The sequence below is a fragment of the Cricetulus griseus genome, chromosome 2 (assembly GCF_003668045.3).
Source record: "Cricetulus griseus strain 17A/GY chromosome 2, alternate assembly CriGri-PICRH-1.0, whole genome shotgun sequence".
NCBI classification, from domain to species: Eukaryota; Metazoa; Chordata; class Mammalia; order Rodentia; family Cricetidae; genus Cricetulus; species Cricetulus griseus.
In genome coordinates this window covers 31,213,569-31,235,835 of record NC_048595.1, presented here as the reverse complement: position 1 = coordinate 31,235,835, position 22,267 = coordinate 31,213,569, and the positions used below count along the sequence as shown (strand labels likewise).

At 45.4% G+C, this 22,267-nt stretch overlaps 2 protein-coding genes across 6 annotated transcripts; both read right to left on the bottom strand.

Moving 5' to 3' along the window:
* Positions 1 to 399: 399 nt before the first annotated feature.
* On the bottom strand, positions 400 to 4,093 carry Exo5 (exonuclease 5). Its single transcript, XM_027399151.2, has 2 exons — positions 3,585 to 4,093; positions 400 to 1,834 (listed from the first exon to the last, which is right to left on the bottom strand). Exon 2 carries the CDS (start codon positions 1,803 to 1,805, stop codon positions 684 to 686), a length of 1,122 nt encoding a protein of 373 aa, XP_027254952.1. The 5' UTR covers positions 1,806 to 1,834; positions 3,585 to 4,093; the 3' UTR covers positions 400 to 683.
* A 4,764-nt stretch (positions 4,094 to 8,857) lies between these two features.
* On the bottom strand, positions 8,858 to 21,325 carry LOC100756827 (zinc finger protein 69 homolog). Of its 5 annotated transcripts, none has more exons than XM_027399153.2 (7): positions 21,049 to 21,325; positions 20,388 to 20,464; positions 18,535 to 18,669; positions 16,873 to 16,958; positions 12,382 to 12,508; positions 11,559 to 11,654; positions 8,858 to 10,233 (listed from the first exon to the last, which is right to left on the bottom strand). In XM_027399153.2, the coding sequence occupies exons 3-7, from the start codon at positions 18,641 to 18,643 to the stop codon at positions 9,101 to 9,103; spliced, it is 1,551 nt and encodes a 516-aa protein (XP_027254954.1). In that variant the 5' UTR covers positions 18,644 to 18,669; positions 20,388 to 20,464; positions 21,049 to 21,325; the 3' UTR covers positions 8,858 to 9,100. The 5 variants fall into 5 exon arrangements, with proteins under 5 accessions (XP_027254954.1, XP_027254955.1, XP_027254956.1 ...); XM_027399154.2 differs by lacking the exon at positions 20,388 to 20,464 and having other exon boundaries at positions 8,858 to 9,819; positions 10,057 to 10,233; positions 21,049 to 21,324; XM_027399155.2 differs by lacking the exon at positions 20,388 to 20,464 and having other exon boundaries at positions 8,858 to 9,819; positions 10,093 to 10,233; positions 21,049 to 21,324.
* Positions 21,326 to 22,267: the final 942 nt, after the last annotated feature.

The window sequence follows — 22,267 nt, the reverse complement described above, 5'->3', positions numbered from 1 at the left end:
TAGATCACTTCACTCACCTGATGGTGGACATCGGGATAGTTTCTAGGGTTTTGTATTTGTGGAAGTATATTTTTTCACATTTCCTGTTGCAGCCATATGAATTTCCCTTGACATATGCACAGGAGTGGTATTGATGGATTGTATAATGTGTGAATACTGTTATTTCATATAAAATTTTCATCTAATATTTTTACTACTATGACTTCTTGCATCATCTCTTTGAGAATATTTATTATAGTTACTTTAAATTCTTGGTCTGCTTATTCTATTAGCTCTGTCTCTAAAATGTTTATGCACGAACTTAAAGGATTGTGAAACTATACAATTATGTATAGTATAGTGGTCATCTTTAAAGGACTGAGATCAGCAAACTCACAAACATCAGAATCAATTCGACAATTCTAGACAGCACTTCATTTTTATTATGAAAAATGTAAAAAAAAAATCATCAAAAATAAAAAACATCAGAACCCAAATGATTTCCTTGAGAAAACAGTGATTACTGAGGTCTCCTTTTGCTGCAGATATGGTGTACATCTCTCTTCTTTCCATTTCATCTCGAAGCTCCAACCCCAAATCTCTCCATTCATTCCTGATCCATGAAAGCCAAGCTGAGAGACAGATCCTTTTATATAGGTATATTAAGAACAGAAATGATCAACATTTCTCAGTGTAACTTCCATTTATTTCAGTTGTCTGTCTTTGGGCTCCAGTGTCGAGCTGGGCGCTCCACAGCCCCTCCTCCATTCGCAGATGTCTGCATAGTCACAGGTCCGACATTTCCATGCCTCTTCTACATCAACACCTTGGGGATCTCGGTGGCCCGTCCAGTAGGCCACATAATGCTGCACCTTGCTCTTCACTTCTTTCTCTTCAAACGCTACAATCTCTGTGCCCAATACAGAGGCGGTCTCTTGATGGATATACTCGAGTTTTAGGGTATCAATAGCTGGGAGATCAGACAGCGTAAGAGACAAGAAAACCAGTTCCATGAGGTCGCTCAAAGATTTCACAGAGAAGCCTCCTTGTCGGGCATGCCTCAGCACTGAAGGTCCCAGTGGCTTGTCTAGACACAATTTTGTATGATGGATTAGGCTTGCAGGAGTCACTTTCCCTTGTACCATGGCATCAAAGATATATTTATATAGACTAACTTGGAAATAGTCTTTCTTTTTCTGAGCTGACAGAGGGAGCACTGGGCGCCTTCGTGTCTTGAGTTCGGCGAGCTCCAGCTCCCCCTTGGATGTGTAGTGCAACTCATCAATCACTCCAACAAGAAATATGCCCTCTACTTCCCCAAACACAGGAAACTCTCTGATGCGCCCTTCTGACTGTAGGGTAGGAATCATTGATAGTATGTTCAGAAACTTAATTGCCCAGGCATCTTCTTTAGTGGTGATGGGGACAGTCACAAGGTCATGAAGTTCTAGTTCTTTTGCTAGGTGGATGCTAGCACCAGTGTCCAAAACGGCTGCCTTCTCAGGTGTCAAAGACCCAGGAAGTTCCTTTCCATACACCATTTGCAATTCACACCAGTTCTGAGTACACAGGTCAGTGACATATAAATATTTCAAATGGAATCTCTCCATGGGCGACAAGACATCTGATCCATTTTTCCAGTTCTGCAAGCTTCCAGGTTTGCCATCCTTCCCAGGGAGTTCAGAAGAAGGGCCAGGCTTGCTAAGTGAAGCAGTTGATTCTTTGGCTTCTTCCAGGTCCAGAAACTCGACCAACTCCGAGTCACTCAAGTCTGAGAACCCTGAAGCTTCTGCTGATGCTGTCTCCTCTTCCCCAGTCTCAGCCATGGTATGTTCTAGGTTGAATGAGGAGGGACCTAGATAATGGTACCAAACATTGTCAAAGACTTGCAAATTCCCATGAGACTAACAGAATCATACCAGCTGACTGATTCATTCCTTCCTTGCAGCACTGGAAACTGAATCAGGGCCTTATGCTAGGCAAGTGCTGTACTACTAAACTACACCCCCAGCCCTAAGATGCCCATTAGTTACAAAGAGTTACACACCGGTACACTTTATAAAATGACTCTTTGTATTTACCATCTATCTACCCAGTCTATTTTTTGTTTTCACTGCTACAGAGAGGGTCCTGGTCATTGCACAAGTTAATTGAGGTGCCGCTGAGAGTAGAACTATTTTAGTTTAATTCATGGATCTGCTGCTAACATATCCTGGATGAGTTTAGGCAAAACTTACTTTTCTTGGCCTAGATTTCATTGAGGTTTCCCTATTTTACTTTGAAACTTTATAGATTTGGAGTATTATTTCACTACCTTTAATGACTATAGGTCTTGAGATATTAACGATGAAGAAAACCTCTTGGTGAATTTTATCTCATCCTTACTCATGCCCATACTCCCAGCACTTGGGAGATGGAAGAAGGAGGCATCAGAGTTCAAGGTCTCACAGCTACATAGCCAAGCTGTGTTTGAGTCCTGCTTGGGCTACATTAGACAATATCTGAAAACAACAGCAAAAAAGAAAACACACACATAAAAAATTACCCTGATGACTTTATAAATAATCTTCTTTATACATATGTGTGTTAAACACTACACTGGTGCTTGCCACTAATATTCTTTCCCCTCTCAGTAAGAAATTAGCTTATGATGAAAAAGGCCTATTAGCACAATTAAGAATACAAAAATGAGTACCATGAGACAGACGTGAGCTTCACCTTCACTTAAAAGAAGACAATTCACACTGATGTACAATTTATACTCAGCCACACAGCCTAGGCATCACCCTCCTCCCCAGACAAGACATGGCTGCTGTCTGTGTAGCCCTGGCTGTTCTGGAACTCAGTGTAGACTAGGCTGGCTGCAAATTCACAGAGATCCACCTGCCTCTGTCTCCTTAGTGCTGGGATTAATGGCGTGTACCACCACCACCCAGCTAGGCTAGACATTCTTATGCTGCTAAAAAAAAAAAAAAAAAGTTCAGAAAAGAATAGACACAGTGTACGGCTGACTAATGATGACCTATCAACATCATCTGATGCCTAGATGCATTTTCAGATATACCACAGATTTATTATAAAGCTATTATAGCATCCATCAAATGCCTCATTTTATAGACTTTCTTTTTAAGACTTCTGACTTTTGGGGGGAAGTTGAGACGGGGTTTGTAGTCCTGGCTGTCCTGGAACTCGCTCTGTGGAACAGGTTGACTTCAAACTCAGGAATCCTCCTGCCTGTCTTCTTGAGATTAACAGCATGTACCACCACTACCTGGTTTACTTTTTACTTCTTTTAAAGATACGTAAGTATCTATGAATATCGACATTAAATATTTAATATGTGAACAAATCCTGAAAAATCCAGTAGAATTTACTAGTACTCTACTTGTTTCTTGAATAATCCTAGGCACATTAAAAAAAAATTCTGATGCTACCGGCACATCTGTAAAATGCAGAATTGGTAGGCTAATCCTATGTTTGCTCAGCTAAAACACAGCCCACATAAATGTGGCTTTCCTTCCCCTTTCAAATGAATGGATTGGTCTATGTATATCTTATTCGCTCTGAAAAATGGCAACTTTGGGAGAACAGGATCTCATACTCACCTGGGCCTTAGCTGCTTTCCCTCGTCAGGGAAGGGCGTTGAGTTAAAATGGCAAAGCTAGTGAAGATGAGTAGGCGCTCGCTCGGGCCCTTGCATCAAAAGTGAACTTTTCCCCTGACCACGCCCTCGTATCACGGTGTTACACTGCAGGCACTGCTGTCTATCGTAACTCCTCCCTGCACCCGCCTCTCCAGGGCAAGGGCTCCATAACGCCTCATGCCCCAGAAGGGCTACTTGATGCAATCCCCGAGCTGGGCGCTCAGTTCCGCCCTCCCGGTTCCCGGCTGCAGCCCGAGGTCGCAGGCCGTGCCTGGCTGATGGGTTCCGGGGGCTGCCGCGGCCTCCAGGCCTTCCACGCGGGCAGGCCTGTGCTTTGCACTCAGCCCCCGGGCCCCGTCCTCCTGGTGTGCCACACGCACCCTCAAGTGTACTGAGTCCAAGCGCCAGGACCCGGATCGGTCCAGGATCTAAACGCATCGAACGGGAACCTCCGAGAGAACTGCCCCCTCGGCGATGGACCACGGTCACCGAGCTCCTGGGAGCAGCTCGAGGACCGCCCCTTTCCGGAAACCCCGCCCCCGAACTCGCGAGACTAGGGGTTGAGCGGGCTTCTAAACCCTGATGCGGTTGCACATACTGTAGTATTTGATGCCTTTTAGCCTGGAGGCATCTAGTTGTCACTGTCCGAGTCTCTTGCGACCACCAGCCCGACGAGAGGAAGGTCTCGGTCGTCACCTCGCTGGCTGTCGCCAGCAGAGCTGGCTTCTGACACCCTTGGGCCCCGGATCCGGATCTTAGCATTTGGCACCAGCTTTCCCAGCATAAGAAGAATTAGGAACCCAAGTTTCACAGACGCTGGCGCTCCTCTTGTCAGTGCCCCTTGGTTTCCTTCATCCTTTCTTGGCCTCCATTTGGGATACTCTGCTTTTCCCGTGCTGGGATTACAGGAATTGTGCTCCTATGCCCAGAGTCTTTCTTAAGTTTTTTTTTCTAATGTCTGGTTTATGTATATGGATGTTTTGCCTGCCGTTATATGCACCACGTGCCTGCATGGTGTGCATAGAAGCCAGAAAAGGGGGTCGGATCTCCCGGAACTAGAGTTAGAGAAGGTTTGAGAGCCAGAAACAAACTCAGGTCCTTTTCAAGAGCAGCTAGTGCTCTTAGCCATATCTCCAGCCTCAGTTGTTTCTATTTTTGAGAAATACTTTCCAGCCCATGGTAACCCACACCTAAAATCTCACCACTGGGATTTTAGACTTGAGTCTAAACTCCAAAAGGGTAAGGCCTGGCTGTTTGGTTCATGCAGTAAATTCAGTCAAGAATTCAAGGGTTCACCAGAAACACAGGTTTGCTTTTTGTTTGAATTTAAATATCACCACAGAGGGTATTGGATCCCCTGGAACGAGTTATAGACAGTTGTGAGCTGCCATGTGGGTGCTGGGAATTGAACCTGGGTCCTTGGGAAGAGCAGCCAATGCTCTTAACAACTGAGCCATCTCTCCAGCCCCAAAAGTACTTATTATTATTATTATTTTGAGACAGGGTTTCTCTGTAGCTTTGGAGCCTGCCCTGGAACTCACTCTGTAGACCAAGCTGGACGAAAACTCAGAGATCACCTGCCTCTGCCTCCCGAGTGCTGGGATTAAAGGCGTTTGTCACCAATGCCCAAGCAGGATGGATGGATATATATAATATATATATATATATATATATATATATATATATATATTCTCTGATCCGTGGAAGGACAAACAGATACCAAACAAAGAACTTGGGCAGAAAAAAAAAAAAAAGGAAATTGCACAGATGGGGACTAAAAGCACCAAAACACTACACTCAATGTGGTGGGGCAAAGATAAAAGAGGCACAGTTTTGTGCCTCTTTCTTTGGCACTGTTGAAGCCGTGGATCCAGAGAGATTAATTTCCTGGAATCACATGCTGGAGGAGAGGGAATGCTGAAGCTCTGTGCGTCCGAGGACTTGTCTCTCAGGAGAGACTTCACGTGCTCCTTACGACTTGTTAGACCACTCTGCAGGAAACGCAGCCGAGACAATGGGCAGGACCATCCCTTTACCAGGACAGCTTAGTTGTGCGTCCCTCTTGGCCTCTGTTTAAACCTAAATTTCAGCCAGGCAGTGGTGCACAACCTTTAATACTAGCACTCAGGAGGCAGGTGGTCTCTGAGTTCAAGCCCAGCCTGGTCTACAGGGTAAGCTCCAGGACAGCCAGGGCTACACAGAGAAACCGTGTCTCCAAAAACCAAAAATAGATAAACCTAAACCACATGTTAGGACCTCAAAGATGGTCTTGGGAATCGTTAGACTTCTGTTTGTTCCTCTCTCCAAAGTAGCCTCATTGCGTGAATCCCATTTCTCTGCTTCTTTCGTTAAGGGAATATGGAAAGCGAGTGGCTGAGCTTGGCCTGTTAATGCTACCAGAGCTCAGCATTAGGCCCTAAGAAAATCCAGTAATATGACTTTGTATATGTGGAGTATGTTTGGATAGAAATGGTACCAATAGTTCTACATTTAGATAAGATGAACTTTTTCTTCACTTAATTATAAGCAACTGGGGGGGGTTAAGCAATGGTTGGATGTGTATTTCAGTGTCACTGTAGCAGCATACGCAGTATAGATTTGCTAGAGCAATGGTTCTTAACTTTCCTAACGCTGTGACCCTTTAATACAGTTCCTCATGTTGTGGTGACCCCCGACCATAAAATGATTTTTGTGGCTACTTCATGACTGTAATTTTGCTACTGTTTTGAATCCTACCATGCAGGATATCTGATACGTGGTCCCTGTGAAAGAGTCATTCGACCCCTACCGAAGGGTCGCAACCCACAGATTGAATACTGCTGTGCTCGAGGAAGATGGACTGATGATGAAACAGGAAGTGCTAAGAACTTGAAGGCTGACCCTGACCTAGAGAGTAGGTAAACTGAGGCTGTCCCAGAACAGTACTCTGTGACTAACTGGGGGATGCAATGGGTGAGAAGAACAAAGTTTCGGCTGGATAGTTGGATTGATGGTGGTACAACTTTCTGAGTTAAGGAATGAAGACTTTACTGAAAAGGCAGTAAAAGGTTTCAACATGTAGAGTTTGAAGCAATTATAGAATAATCAGTATCCACACTGAACATATTTTGGGGCACAAAATGGAGATGGGAATTGAAGAAGTGTAAAATGGTGGTAAGATCAATTAGACCAAGTGTATGGCCATGGAAGAGGATGCTAAGAGTCACGGAGAAGAAACGTCTGTCATCAGCAGTGGGAGAAGGGACTGTGTGGTAAAGAGTAACCAAGCAGGTACTGGTAACAGGCCCAGACAAAGGGCAGGCTCTAGCAACGGAGTCCAACTTGCAACTTAGGGGCGATACTCACTTCAGAATAGTTAAGAATTAAGCTCAAGGGGGAGCTCATGGACCCTAGACTGACAGCTGGGAAACCAGAATAGGACTGAACCAGGCCCCCTGAACGTGGGTGTCAGTTAGGAGGACTGTGTGGTCTATGGGGCCTCTGGTAGTGGATCAGTGCACGAATGGGCATTGGGAGCCCATTCCCCATAGAGGGATACTGTCTCAGCCTAGACACATGGAGGAGGGCCTAGGCCCTGCCCCAAATGATGTGACACTTTGATGGTCCCCCATGGAATGCCTCACCCATGTGAGGTGTGTGGAGGGGGGCAGACAAGGGGGGAATGGGAGGAAGAGAGAACTGGGATTGATATGTAAAATAAGATTGTTTCTAATTCAAATTTTTTAAAAAAGAATTAAGCTCAACACAAAACTAGTTAGTTTGAGATCTTCCAAGCTTAACTGCAAGGTTCTTTAACTCTGTGTGTGTGTGTGTGTGTGTGTGTGTGTGTGTGTGTGTGTGTGTGTGTGAGTCCGAGTGTGTGCACATGCACGAGTGCAGGTGTGGATTTCTGAGTCTGGGTTTGGGAATTTAAATGCACTTCTTACAAAAGCTAGAGGTATTAGATATTAGATACCCTTGGAATTGGAGTTACATGCAGTTCTGAGTGACCTGAGGTGAAGGCTGGAAGCCAAACTTGGGTCCTCTGCAACAGCAGTATAAACTCTTAATGGCTAAGCCATCTCTCCAGCCCCATATGCAGAGTCCTTGAGTATGAATTTCATGTTGCAATGTCAAGTTTGGACATCTCTGCAAACATAACAAAAGACCCCCTGAGGAAAACTGCTATACTCAGCAGATGTTTGAGCTGAACCTCAAGTGGCATGAGCCTGTGACCTCAGCTACTCAGAATGCTGAGGTAGAAGCAACTTAGAACTTAACAAAAGAAAAAAAGGGGCTGGAGATAGCTCAGAGGTTAAGAGCACTAACTGTTCTTCCAGAGGTCCAGAGTTCAATTCCCAGCAACCACATGGTGGCTCACAACTATCTACATAATGAGATGAGATCTGGTGCCCACTTTGGGCCTGCAGACATACATGCAGGCAGAACACTATATACACAATAAATAAATAAACCTTAAAAAAAAAACTAAAGGACTGAGGATGTAGCTTAGTTGGCAAGGCACTTACTTGTCAGGCATACACACAAAGCTCTGAGTTCAGCCCCCAGCACCGCATAAACAATGTGTGGTACCCCACATTTGTAATCCCTGACCTTGAGAGACAGAGGCAAGAGGATCATAAGTTCAAGGCCATTCTTAACTACATAGTAAGTTTGAGGCCAGCCTCAGGAAAGAAAGACTTGTCTCAAAAAAATGTTGCTTAGTGGTAGCACTTGCCAATCATGCATGATGCCCTAGACTTAATTCAGTATTGTAAATCAATAAATTCTTCAAAGGAGCGCAGGTGCTTTAAAAAGCTGGTGTAAGAAGTTTGGAGAGCTGGGCATTGGTGGCGCACGCCTTTAATCCCAGCACTCGGGAGGCAGAGGCAGGTGGATCTCTGTGAGGTTGAGAGCAGCCTCGTCTACAACAGCTAGTTCCAGGACAGGCTCCAAAGCCACAGGGAAACTCTGTCTCAAACAACCAAAAAAAAAAAAAAAAAAAAGTTTGTGGAGAAAAGATACTCAAAACTGTGACTGGAGTAAAAGGACATGGGCAATATTTTAAAATTAATGTGTGTGCATTAGCACACATGGAGATCAGAGGACAGCGTGTGGAAGACAGTTCTCTCCCACCACATGGATCCCAAGGATCAAAATCAGGTAGGTTACCATGCTTAGTGGCAAGTGCGTGTACCTGCTGAGCCGCCTCCCCAACCCAGGTAGTTCCCAAATACCAATCTGTAGACCAATGAGTCCATCAAGAAATAATTTATTAATCTATCATGAAATGAGAAAAAATAATTGTGAATTTTTCATAATGCTGAATTTATCATTTTGCAAAAGTGTCAGACAATAGTAATCAATGTAGTGTTTGTGTATGCTACTGGCAAAATTAAAAGTTCTCACTGTTCTTATCAGTTTCTCAAATTTGAGTCCTGAAATTTTAAAGCTTAGACTCACCAATTTGCCTTTTGTTCTCATGTCCTGTATCATTTTTTAAACATTATCTGGAGAAGAGTTCCTCTTGTGTATTTTATAGTGTCTGCTCAGGGACGAGTTATAGCTGAAGGACTTTCCACATTCATTACATTCATAAGGTTTTTCGCCAGTGTGATGTCTCTGGTGTTTCTTAAAGGATGAATCGTGCCGGTAGGCTTTCCCACACCGGTTACACTCATATGCTTTCACTCCCGTATGAACAGTTTTATGGTTGCTAAGGTGTATCCTCTGCCTAAAGGCTTTCCCACATTCCTTACATTTGTAGGGCCTCTCGCCGGTGTGGATCCGCTGGTGATGTGTGAGATATGCTCTGTGACTAAACGTTTTACAGCACGAAGTGCAGGCATAGGGCTTCTCCCCAGTGTGAATTCTTACGTGCTCACTAAGGTGTCTAATCTGCCGGAAAGTTTTCCCACACTCGTTGCAGCTAAACGGTTTCTCTCCAGAATGTGTCCTCAAATGTTGGACCAAGCTGATGTTCTGGCTGAAGGCTTTCTGACATTTGTCACAGACGAATGGTTTCTCTCCAGTGTGAATTCTATGATGCTGGTTGAGCGATGAGCGATGCCGGAAGGCTTTGCCGCACTCCTCACATTCAAAGGGTTTCTCGCCAGTGTGGATTCTCTGGTGTGTATTTAGCGATGCGCTCTGACTAAAGGCCCTTCCACATTCCTGACATCTGAAGGGTTTCTCACCGGTGTGAATTCTCATGTGCTCTGTAAGGTGAATGGGTTGTTTGAACATTTTTTCACATATATTACATCCATACATTCTGGCTCCTAGGCAGCTCATTGGATCATCAGTTGAATCTAACTTATATTTGTTTCTCCTCTTACCCAGGTTGTATTTATGGTGCTTCTGTTCTAAAATAACATTGGAACCCTCAAGGTTTTCCCCAAATTTGTTTGCTTCTTGGCATCCCTTTTTGTGAGTCAAAACAGCTTGCCTCCCACCTTTTCCACGGATTCCCTGGTGCCTTTCTAGTGTACCACTGTAGCTGGAGGCTTTCTTCAATGTAGAACAAGTGACATCGTCCTCTGTGAGCCTTTCCACCATGATGCCATGACCGAACTTAGGGGGAATGTCATTCTCTGCAGTTGACTCCTTGGTTTGTAGTTTATTCTTCACACCTGAAAGACATGAAAGAAAAAAGGAATGTGAATAACTCATTAACCTTTGGGAAAAAAATTAACAACTGGGGCTGGAGAGATGGCTCAGTGTTAAGAGCACTGGCTGCTCTTCCAGAGGTCCTGAGTTCAATTCCCAGCACCCACATGGTGGTTCACAACCATCTGTAATGGGATCAGATTCCTTCTGGTGTGTATGAAGACAGAGCACTCATATACATGAAATAAATGAATAAATAAATCTTTTAAAAAAGCAACCACTGTAATTGTTATAGAACAGAAATTTAAATAACAGTAGAGAAAGCAGTATGGGATTTTTACTGTATTTAGGTATAGTTATACAGCCTGGCCTGGCAATAAGAAGTGCAATTAAGAAACAGAGAATGGGGCTGTTCAGTTGGCAGTACTTGCCTAGTTTACATGAAAGCCTGGGTTACAACAAAAACTAGCTGAGATAGCATATGCCTGCAATCCCATCACTTGAGAAGTGGAAGCAAGAAGATCAGAATTTCAAGACCTTGAGATACATGAGACCCTATCTCAAAAATAATAAATTAAAAACAATGAATAGGTTGTTTGCATCTATTTTTATTTGTATTTTTTGGTTATTCGAGACAGGGTTTCTCTATGTAGCTTTGGAGCTTATCCTGGCACTCGCTCTGGAGACCAGGCTGGCCTCGAACTCACAGAGATCTGCCTGCCTCTGCCTCCCGAGTACTGGAATTAAAGGCATGTGCCACCAATGCCCGGCAAGAGAAAAGTTTTTTATTATGGTTGTGTGTGCACACATGTGGACAGAGGTCAGAGGATAATGTTCAGGAAGTCAGTTGTCCCCTTTCACATTGTGGTTTCCAGGGCTCACATTCAGGGTTTTAGTTGTGGCAGCAAGGACCTGCTGAGCTACCTGGCCAGCCCTCTTGCAAGACTTTTTATGAAGTTGTTTTGAAGAAAATTAGAGACGTGAGTTGAAAGGAGAAACTGAAGTCGAGGCCATAAAGTAATAGTAGGAAAGAGAAAATAAACTGTGTAATGTAATGTGGCACTGAAAAAAGACCATTTTAGAGAGACAGCAAATGTCTATGACACATCATGTCAGCAACTTTGCTGTTCTGTGAGGGCATCAGATTCAACTCTAACTCGGGCAAGACTTCTCTCCCTTCTAACTGCAGAGACTCCCACAAGGACTTGGAGATGAAAGGAGCGATGGGGAAGGGATGAAATGAGACCAAGTGCAGGTCCTGCCAGTGCCCCGAGCCTTCCCCACAACCTAGGAAGACCCCGAGCACTCTGGCCTACCTACCCACAGGGCTCATCTACCCTGGTCTCACCGATCATGGGGTCCTCTGGGCCTTGACTCTCTGCCATCCATGGTCCTTCTCCTTTCTCCAACTGGGAGATCACACTAGGCTTGGAAAGTTGGTATCCTGCTCACAGAGTTAGAGAAGAATTATGTTGATGCTGCTGTTTGAGAACTGCCCCAGAGCTCAGGTCCAGCGTTTGCTAGTCAGGTTGGTAACCAACAGGGTCACAGCTCTCTTTTCTAGCTCTACCAAATAACGCTGTCCCTTAAAGAAGTCATCAGATACACCCTGGCATGGTCTTCAAAGGAACAACAGATCTCTAGTACAGAACCCACAGTCAAAACCCTGTGAACCCATGACAACAGTTTAGCAGCAGTGGCTCTCTTATAATGGGCAAGTTTGTGGGGGCCAGCTGGCATGATAGTTAATTTTTAATTGTCAACTTGACACAACCTTTAACCACCTGAGAAGATGCTTTTTTTTATGTGTAATTTTTAAAGCTTGTTTTATGGATCCTTTGTGAATTTCCTGAGAAGATTCTTAATTGAACTGCTTAGATCAAGTTGGTGTGGAAAGCTGTCTTAATGAGTGAAGACCTCCACTGTGGGTGGCACCATTCCCCGGTCTGGGGATTTGGACTATGTCAGAGTAGAGAAAGCTGGCTGAGAGCAAGCAAGCAAACACAGATGTATTCTAGCCTTTGCTCTTTATTGTAGATGTGATGTTTAAGTTCTTGCCTCAGCTTCCCCAAAATGGAGTTAAAACTATGAGACAAATAAACCTTTGCTTTTTGTGGGGGGATTTTCTCACATCGACAGAAAGGAAAGGAGAATGGCTGGTTGGTCCTTACCCACTGACACCAGGTTTCTGTAGTTCTCAAGCATCACCTCCCGATACAAATCCCGGTATGCAGGAGTCAGCTGTCCCCACTCCTCCGGGGATAAGTCCACAGCTACATCTTTGAAAGTCAATGATTCCTAGAATATCAAACAGGCAGTGTGAGTCAGTCCAAACCAGTCAAACCCTAAGGACCTCCAGCAGTATCCTAAGTTCAGAGAGAACCCACACCAGTTTCCCCAGGAGCAGCTGCTCTAGATTTTCTAGAGACTGCTAAAGAGTACTAAGTATATGGGACAGAAAAAAAATCTGAAAAAGCTAGCGAGAGTCGAGGTGATCTTTTCTTTGGGGTGCAATGAAAGCAGTGAAGGTATTGTTTCGCAGGAGGCACCGATTCAGTGGGAGAGTCATGTGGGAATCTGAGGGAAGAGTACTCTAGAATGGGCCAAAAGGCCTCAGACTGAGAAACAAGAGCAGCATGGGTGAGGCGGCTTTGTGACAAGGGAGAAGAAAGAGATGAGAGCAGGTAAGTGGGGCAAGGAAGGAGGTCTTAGCACTCACCGTCCCTAGTACTTATGCATTCCTCTATTTTTCTTGAAAAAAGTTTAAATTAGCATACACAGTATTAGGTTTCACTGTGACATTTTAAAACAAAATTTGTTTTCTGTTGACTCTCCAACCTTCTTCTCCCTCATGCCCCTGAAGCCCACGTGTTCCCTTACACACGTCCACCAACAGTCCTCTTCCCACTTTCAAGTCACCCTGGTGTCATTGCCCCCTCCCATTTCACACCTCTTTGCCCCTCTCATCTCCTTCCCACACCTCCTCCCTACACACAGGCATGTGGACACTGTAAGTTAGGATCCACGCGTGAGAGGCAACGTGGTATTTGTCTGAGTCTGGGTCCCCTGACTTTGTGCAATCCCCAGATCCATCTATTTTCCTGAAAATTTCATGACTTCATTTTTCTTCACAGCTCAATGCAGTCCCACCGTGTCACACCGAGTTTGCATCATCCATTCACAGGCTGAAGGGCAGTTAGGCTGGTTCCATTTTCTTGCTGCCATGAACAATGCAGCAGCAATAAGCATGGCTGTGCAGGTGTCTCTGTGGTGGAGCAGAGTCCTCTGGGTATGTCCCCAGGAGGGGTATAATGCAGTCATATGGAAGTATTGCATTGACTGTTTGAGGACCCTCCACACTGACTTCTGTAACAGCTGTACTCATTCACAGCCCTCAATCGGTGAGCAAGGGCATCTTTGCCCACATCCTCACCGGCATTTGTTGCCTCTTTCCTTGATGACAGCCATTCTGACTGCAGTGAGACGGAATCTCAAAGTCTCCTGTTTGTTTTGTTCTTGTTTTCTAAGATTTATTTCTGTGTATGAGTCTTTTGCCTACATGCATGTGTATATATGTGTACCACATGTGTGCCTGGTGCACTAGGAGGTCAGAAGAGAGAGCCCTGGATCCCAGGAACTGGAGTTACAGATAATTATGAGCCACGCTGTGGGTGCTGGGGAATGAACCCAGATCTTTTGCAAGAGCAGCAAATATCACTGTCATTTAAGGCTGACTGAACTGATAAAAACAAGGTCAGGCTAGCTGAGTTTCCAGGAATGCATCTCCATGGGACTTTTTAAAAAAGTAGCCAAAAGTCATTATAATACAAAAATGGAACAATGAAAAAGTATTCGATCCCAAAGAAGGTAATAGAAGATGAACAAAGTAACAAACACATATAGGACAAAGAACAAAATACACAACCACATCAATGACAAACTGTGTAAGTGGACTAAATATGTAAGGTCACACTGTAGTCAGAGGCTCAGCGTTTGTATAGGCAAGTGGCTCTATACAAACAATAGTGGAAAAAGCAGAAAGCCAAGTTAATCAAAATGGACTGCAGGCAAAGGCACATTGCTAGACTCTAAAACAGTGGTTCGAACCTATGGGTCTCGACCCTTTCAAGAGGGTCGCATATCAGATATTTACATTATGATTCTAACAGTAGCATAATTACAGGTATGAAGTAGCAACAAAAATAATTTTAGGGTTGGTGGTCACCACAACATGAGGAAGTGGACTGAAGGGCTGACAACTACTGGTTTAGAAGAATGACACTTCACACAAGACTGAGTAGGTTTGGGTTGGGATGGTTGTAAATCAGTGTGTTATTTCATAATGCTAAGAAGGTCTGTTTAAGGGGACAGCCTAAGGCCAGGCATGGTTGTGCACACCTTTAATCCTAGCACTCAGGAGGCAGAGGCAGGCAATCTCTGTGAGTTTGAGGCTAGCCTGGTCTACAGAGTTAGTTCTACAACAGCCAGGGCTGTGTACAGAGACCCTGTCTCAAAATACAACAGAAAAGACAGTGTGTTTCTGATCAGAGAAAACTTAAAAGGAAGCAAAACTGATTGCCCTCACACCCAAACTTCAACAGAACCTACTTTCTTCCAAATAAATTCTAATTACTAATAAACAAAACTGTCAGAATTAGAGATGGACAGACAAAAAAGCAAAGCAAAGCAAAACAAAACAAAACCCCAAACTGACCGACTTAATATCTTCTGATGGGCCAGTAAATAAAAATGCATCAAGGAAGGGGCTGGCCAATAGCTCAGCCGATGAAACACTTGCCTGGCATTCGAGAAGCCCTGGGTTCAATTCTCAGATCTGTATAAACTGAGTGACAGCACACACCTAGAACCCTAGGGCTTGGGAGCTGGAGGCAGGAGTGTCAAAATAAAGGTCATCCTTAGATACATAAAGAAGTCTACATAATGAGTTTAAGGCCAGCCTGGGCTACATGAGACCCTGTCTCAAAAAGAAAACTAAAAACATGCAGGAAGGTTTGAATCATGCTATATGTGGTTTAAGCTAATGCTTCACAACTACAAAATCCACCTTTTAAAACTTAAAAAGAAAAAAGTCAAGAAATAAACTTTTTTGTGGGGTGGTGTCAGACAAGGTTTCTCTGTAGCTTTGGAGCTTTTTCTGGAACTTGCTCTGTAGACCAGGTTGGCCTCAGACTCAGATCCACCTGCTTCTGCCTCCTGAGTGCTGGGATTAAGGCATGCACCACCATGCCCAGCTTACAGGCAATCTTGAGGGGCCCAACATTAATGTGAGGCTCAAACTCAAGTCCTCTGCAAGAGCAGTACATGTTCTTAATCACTGAGACATCCCTCCAGTTTCAATAATCTTCCAGTAATTATTTCTGGTTTTTTTTTTTTAAGATTTATTGCCGTGTGTGTGTGTGTGTGTGTGTGTGTGTGTGTGTGTGTGTGTGTGTGTGTGTGTGTGTGTGTGTGTGTGTGCTGTGTGTGTGTGTGTGTGTGTGTGTGTGTGTGTGTGTGTGTGTGTGTGTGTGTATCTGAGTGTATGTAAGTATACCATGTACATGCTAGTGCCCATTAGGCCGGAGGTGGTGTTGGATCCCCTGGAGCTGAAGTTACAGGAGGTTAGGATCCAGGTGATGTGGGTACTGAGAATCAAGCCTGGGTCCTCTGTATGAGCAGCAAGTGCTCTTGAACACTGAGCCATCTCTCCAGCCCTTGTAAATATTTCTTTGTACCTATTCTAGAATTTCCTTCTGTCTCCACCAAATTTCTACCAGGCAGTGATGAGCTACTTCTGACACAATTCCCTAAAGGGTTCTGGATTCTCTTGTTTTCTACCCACTTGTAAAAGGGCTGCGTAGCCTGACCATTTTTTTTTTTCTATTCACCTTTCCTGTGGCTGTTTTTAATGCTACACCAATAATGGCCACAGTCATGTACATGGATCATTAAGAACCTTGGAATGAAATTCTCACTTACATATTTGATGGCTATTAGAACATATCAGAATGGCTGTTAGAAGCTGCTTTTCTAATCGTGTGTGTGTGTGTGTGTGTGTGTGTGTGTGTGTGTGTGTGTGTGTTATACATATGTGCAGAGTGTGCATCTGCGTTTGCCCAGGTAGAACATGAGGAGGCATTGGGTGTCCTCCATTACTCTTAGCCGTATTCCAACCTCAAGCTTGTGTTTACTCAGCTGGGCTGGCAAATAGCAAGCCCCAGGGATCCCCTGATCTCTACCCCCCACAGCACTGGGGTTACAAGCACACCCAGATTGTTATGCCAAGGCTGGGATCTGAACTCAGGTCTTCACCAGTGTGCAGCAAGCACTCCTGTCCAACAAGCCCTCTCTTCACTCTACTGATTATTTTACTGATGTTTATCTTAGATGCCAAGACATTCTGTCAGTTTGGAGCTGGGGTGAGAACAGAATTGCTTTTCTTTGCTTTCTACCCTGAAATTAGGACAATGTTGATTTCTGAAGACACTGTAAAAATGGACACTGCCACCACAGACGTCTAATTTTTTATATATCAGTAACTTGTATGTAACTCCCCAGACTGAATTATTGGTCTCAACCTACTTCCACTTCTCAAAAAGGCAGTTTATATCCCTAAAAACTAAGAAGGAATGTCAAGAAAATGAGAGGAAACTCCAACACACCTGTGATTCTGTTGCAAGGATGCTAGGGGTCACACCTTGTGATAAACGTTCTCGTTGACTCCCATCAGTATCATGGGATATTGGAGCTGTAGAAGAAGAAAAACCATGAGGTGTGTATCTTCCCACATCACCAGATAGAAAAACTGCCATCCTCCCCACTGACAGGGGCTCCTTCCCCACATACTCACAAACAGCATGTAGCCTTCGCTGGCCTGAAACTCAGAAGCCCGCCTGCCTCTGCCTCCTGAGCACTGAGGCTTAAGCTTTCCACACCACATTGGGCTTGGTTTTCTTTTTAGAGAGGGCCTCACTCTGTTACTCAGGCTGGCCTCAATCACACGCTCAGCTTGGCACCACGTTCTTAACCTTTGATTAGGCTGAACATTCCACACTATACTCTGTGTGACCTACTCCTAAAGGTACAAATTTTTCTATCCTTTCCCCAAAGCAAAAAACAAAAACAAAAAACCAAACCAAAACAAACAATAAGACACTCTTCTAGACCTGATTCAGCAGTATCTCCTTTTTTTTTTTGAGAAAGGGTTTCTCCGTAGCTTTGGAGCCTGTCCTGGTACTTACTCTAAAGACTAGGCTGGCCTGGACCTCACAGAGATCCAACTGTCTCTGCCCCCTGAGTGATGGGATTAAAGGTGTGTGCCACCACTGCCCTGGTCCCTAAGCAGGGAAATGTCTTAGCACATGCAATCAGAAGATGGCTTCCTGGCCATTGTCTGACAAAGAACTTTTTAAAGGCTATCTGCTATTATTTTTATCTCTATGTATCCACCTCACTAATTAATAATAAGCATTCAAGAAAGTTATTCATGCCAGGCATGAATAATTAGAGGTGGCACACACTTCTAATCCCTACACTCAGGAAGTAGGGTTCAGAGTTCAAGATCAGCCTCTGCTATATAGCAAATTGGAGGCCAGGCTGTCCCACACATAAGACACTGACAAAACACCACTACCAACAACAAAGAGAGGTAATTACTCTTTTTTTTTTCATCTATTAAGATGCTTAGTAACAATCCCTCAGCTAGGACATTAAAAACAAAAAACCAAGGGGTGTCAGTTAGGAGGCCTGGGCAGTCTATGGGGCCTCTGGTAGTAGACCAGTATTTATCCCTAGTATATGAATGGATTTTGGGAGCCCATTCCTCATAGAGGGATACTCTCTCAGCCTAGACACACAGGGGAGGGCCTAGGCCCTGTCCCAAATGATGTGACAGATTTTGATGATTCCCCATCGAAGGCCTCACCCTCCCTGGGGAGCAGAAGGGTGATGGGATGGGGGGGTTGGTGGGGGAGCAAGGGAGAATGGGAGGGAGAGGGGACAAGATTGTTTCTAATTTAAATAAAAAATCGAGGAAAGAAAGATTTTAAAAAACCACCCCCCCAAACAAACAAAAAACAACAAAACACTTGGCTGGATACCAAGCATTATGGATATGAATGAAGAGATCGAGTGGGGGAGAGATTCTTCCTGCTGTCTATTGTATGTGGGGAATGGAAATGTAAGTGGTGCATAGTAAAAGTCACCAGGAGCTAGAGGGGAGCCTAGCATTTCCCTTGGCCCCAAAACCAAGCAGGAACCCCACACAGGCCTTCTCATCCTCACAGACTACCCCTTCCCTCCCACCTTCATCTGTCTGTTCTTACCTTCTCCTTCAAGCATTTTCGTCACATCCTCCCTCGGGGATGCACCCTCCTTGGTCTTCACCCAGGTGCTGGCCTCACTGGACAGGGTGATCAGAAGCTGCTGAGGCATGATGGCCCCCACAGTTTGTTGAGACCCTGTAACACCAGATACCATCGTGACCTGAAGAACTCTGGAAACAGGCCATGTGTCTTTGGGAGGCAGTCCTTTGTATTCTCTCTCTCTCTCTCTCTCTCTCTCTCTCTCTCTCTCTCTCTCTCTCTCCTTTTCTTTTTGGTTTTTGAGACAGGGTAGCTCTGGCTGTCCTGGAACTCATTCTATAGACCAGGTGGGCCTTGAACTCACAGAGATCCATCTGTCTCTGCCTCCTGAGTACTGGGATTAAAGGTTCATGCACCACCACACCTGGCTATACTAAAAAACAAACAAACAAACAAAAAACAAAAAAAACTTCATTCATTTACGCGTCTGTGTGCTTTTGCCACAGGGGTGCCCAGTTGGAGGTCACAGGACAACTGTGACCATTTTCTCCTTCCACCACGTGGGTCACAGGGATTGAACTCAGGCTGTAAGGCTTGGCGGGTGCCCTTCCCTACTGAGCCATCTCTAATCCCATTTGCACACTTGAGGATCAAAAGGTAGAAAGGCAACATCCAGCTGGGCAGTTTTGGCAAACATTGTTAACTCTGGCCTTGAATTCCGAGGCCAGCCTGGTCTACAGAGAGTTCCAAGGCAGCCAGGGCTGTTACACAGAGAAACAAACCCTGTCTCGAAAAACCCAAAACAAGGAGAAAGGAAGGGAGGGAAGGAGGGAAGGAGGGAAAGGTGTGACTAGAGCACCTATCATAAGAGCCAGAAATGGATTTATAACCACAAAAAGGCCTACAATATTTGGCACTGAGTCTGAAATAAGAGTGTCCTGGATACAGAAGCACCCTTCAACTCCAAACACACAGATACAAAGATGAACAAATGTCCACACACCCTGACCTGACTTCCTACCTTGTAAGCTGCACACTCCCTCTGCCTGCTTACATGTTTGGAGTCCAGGAAGAATCTTTGATGTCATAACCCGGAGAGCTGTGTATAGAGCTCTAAAGCCTTTCAAGCAGAGCTTCAGTCTCCCCAACTATAAAATGTGGACAGTAACTGTGCGGCACAGGGATGCAGCGTTGAGACAGAGTTAGACCTACAGCAATCTCTGAGTTAATAATTTAAACCTTTTCATTTAAAGCTGTACAACAGCATTATCTTAAATTTTAAAAAAATTTATATGTGCTTATTTATTGGGGGGGAGGGTTGGAGATTACATGACAACCTTTGAGAGTCAGTTTTCTCCTTCTACCAGGATAGAACTCAGGGCAAAAGCCTTTACCGACTGAGCCATCTTCGCCAGTTCCAAGGCATCATCTTTTAAAGTTATTTTTAAAAAACAATTAGAATTCTGAACTTAAAGTTCAGCTTGAGTATCTCGGCTGATAAAACAATCCACATAGCTGCATTTTGGGCTCGAGCAAGCATTAGACATCATCACTCACCCAAGACGCCCTGCAGCTGGTGAAAAGAATCCTCGTTTCAAAACTAATTAAAACTGACAGAGGGGTACCTGCTCCCATGGAACTCGAATGGAGGAAATACGGTATCTCAAGTACAACCAGAACCACTTCAGAACTGACCGAAGCAGCAAAACTGGAAACAACCCAAACCCATCATGCGCATTGCCCATTCACCGATGAGCAGTTGCTCATACCCGGGACTGCAACACGAATAAATAAAAGACCCAGTGACAGATTTTGGGGTTGGAACTTCAAGCTGAATATCAGAAAAAGCAAAGCAGCCGGCCACTAGCTCGCACCTCTAGCTCAGGCTGAAAGGGCTGATCCATTCACGGCCGTTCACCAAGTCTCGAGCTGCCGCCTCTCCTCAGTGTGCCTGGAGAACGAATGCTTCTCTGAGACCCTGATTCTGCATTATACACTTCCCTAGTGTTGGGATTAAAGGTGTGAGCTATCATTCTGTTTCAGACTGATTCACTCTTGTGGAGACCTGGGTGGCCTGGGAATCAACAGAGATCCTCTACCTCTTAATCCTGAGTCCTAGGATTAAAGGTGTGTACCACCACCTCCTAACTTCTGGCTGCTGGGATTAAAGGCATGTGCCTGGTTTCTAAGGCTTGTGGCTACCTTTGCTTTCTGAATCCTCAGTCAAGCTTTAATAAATCATAAACAATATATCACTACAGGGGACCAGGTCCAGTGGCTCTGAGAGCCCAAAAGCAGCTCCATGTGTGTGTGTGTGTGGGGGGGACAGCTCTTTGAAGTTTGGGGGAGGGGAAGAAAAGGTGAACTACTGAGTGTCCAAAGAGACCGGAGCTGGTGGAAACAGCCCGGACTATGTAAAAAGTCTGGGTACTAAGTGCAGAAACTTTCGACTGTTGCTTCCGAAAACGCTGACAATCACAGAAGCTTGCTGGAACCCATCCTCGGAGCCAGCCACCCCGACCTGCTCTTACTCACCGGAGGCTCTCTGGAGCAGCCCCGGGTGGCGCGGATCCGTTCCCCGCGGCGCCTAACGCGCACCGAAGCTGCTTCTGTGGGGACGCAGGGCACCGTCGGCCTCGGGACTGACACTGGCTTCTCCCGCTTCTCACCCGCTGCACCCGGGAGCGAGGCTCGGCGCTGACGGGCGTCCTGCCCGAGCACCTCCTGCCCCAGCCGAGGACGCCCGACGCCCGGCGCTGGCTGCGGTTCGGATGCCACAGCGCGACTGTCTCACCCCGCCCCTCAGGCCCGGCCGCGGCCCGCGCCTCCACCCGGGACCCGCCCACCCCACGCCGCCAGCGCCGGCGCCCGGCCCGTAGCTCCGCCCTCCCGGGTGCCGCGCGATCCCGGAAGCCGGAAGCCGCCGGTGACTGCCAGACCCAGGGGCGGTGCCCAGCGGAGCCACCGGCGCCTGCTCGGGGCTCCCGGGCCGGGTGGCCCGGCGGGTCTTCCTGGGGAAGCCGCTTCTCCGTCATTCTTTCATTCTCCTTCCGGCTTCAGGATGCAGCCTTAAATAGCACGCAGTTCCTGCCTTCTCTTAACCTCATTCTGGTGAAATCGATAAGTGGGAAAATAGACGACAGCCCAAATGGCAACGGGGCCTAGAAAAGAAAACAATAAACTTAAAAACAAAATTCCGGGATATGCATTTTTAATGTCCCTAAAGGCATGTATTAGTTTGCTAAGGCTGCCCTTAAAAAAACACCGCACACCGGGTGGCTTAAACAATAGGAATGTGTTTTCTCACGGTCCTGGCGGTTTGGGCCCCTTTCTTCCCATATTCTCACGGGGTGTCTCCTGTGAGCCTGCAGCTGGGGGAAGAAGCGCCTGGTGTCTCTGTGATCCATTCTCCTCTTAAAAGTCGCCAGTCGGACTGGATTAGCCTTCCTCAGAGCCTCGTTTTAACTTATCTCTTTAAAGGTTCAGTCAACATTGAAGAAAACTGAACTCACCTGAAGATACCTAAGAGATGGTGAGATAGGAGAGGCTTACCAGAGCAAAAACTGAAAAAGGTAGCATCCAGAAAGTTAATCCAAGTTAGAAGCAGCTTTTACTCAGCTAGCTGGAAAATTGAACTTTGGTTTTGTACTCAGAGAAGGATGGGGAAAGGATAAGGAGTTGGGATGGATATAGGAGATCCTCTTTACCTGACTAGGACCTCAAAGGGCTGATTGTTCCTTTAAAGAGGGGAGAC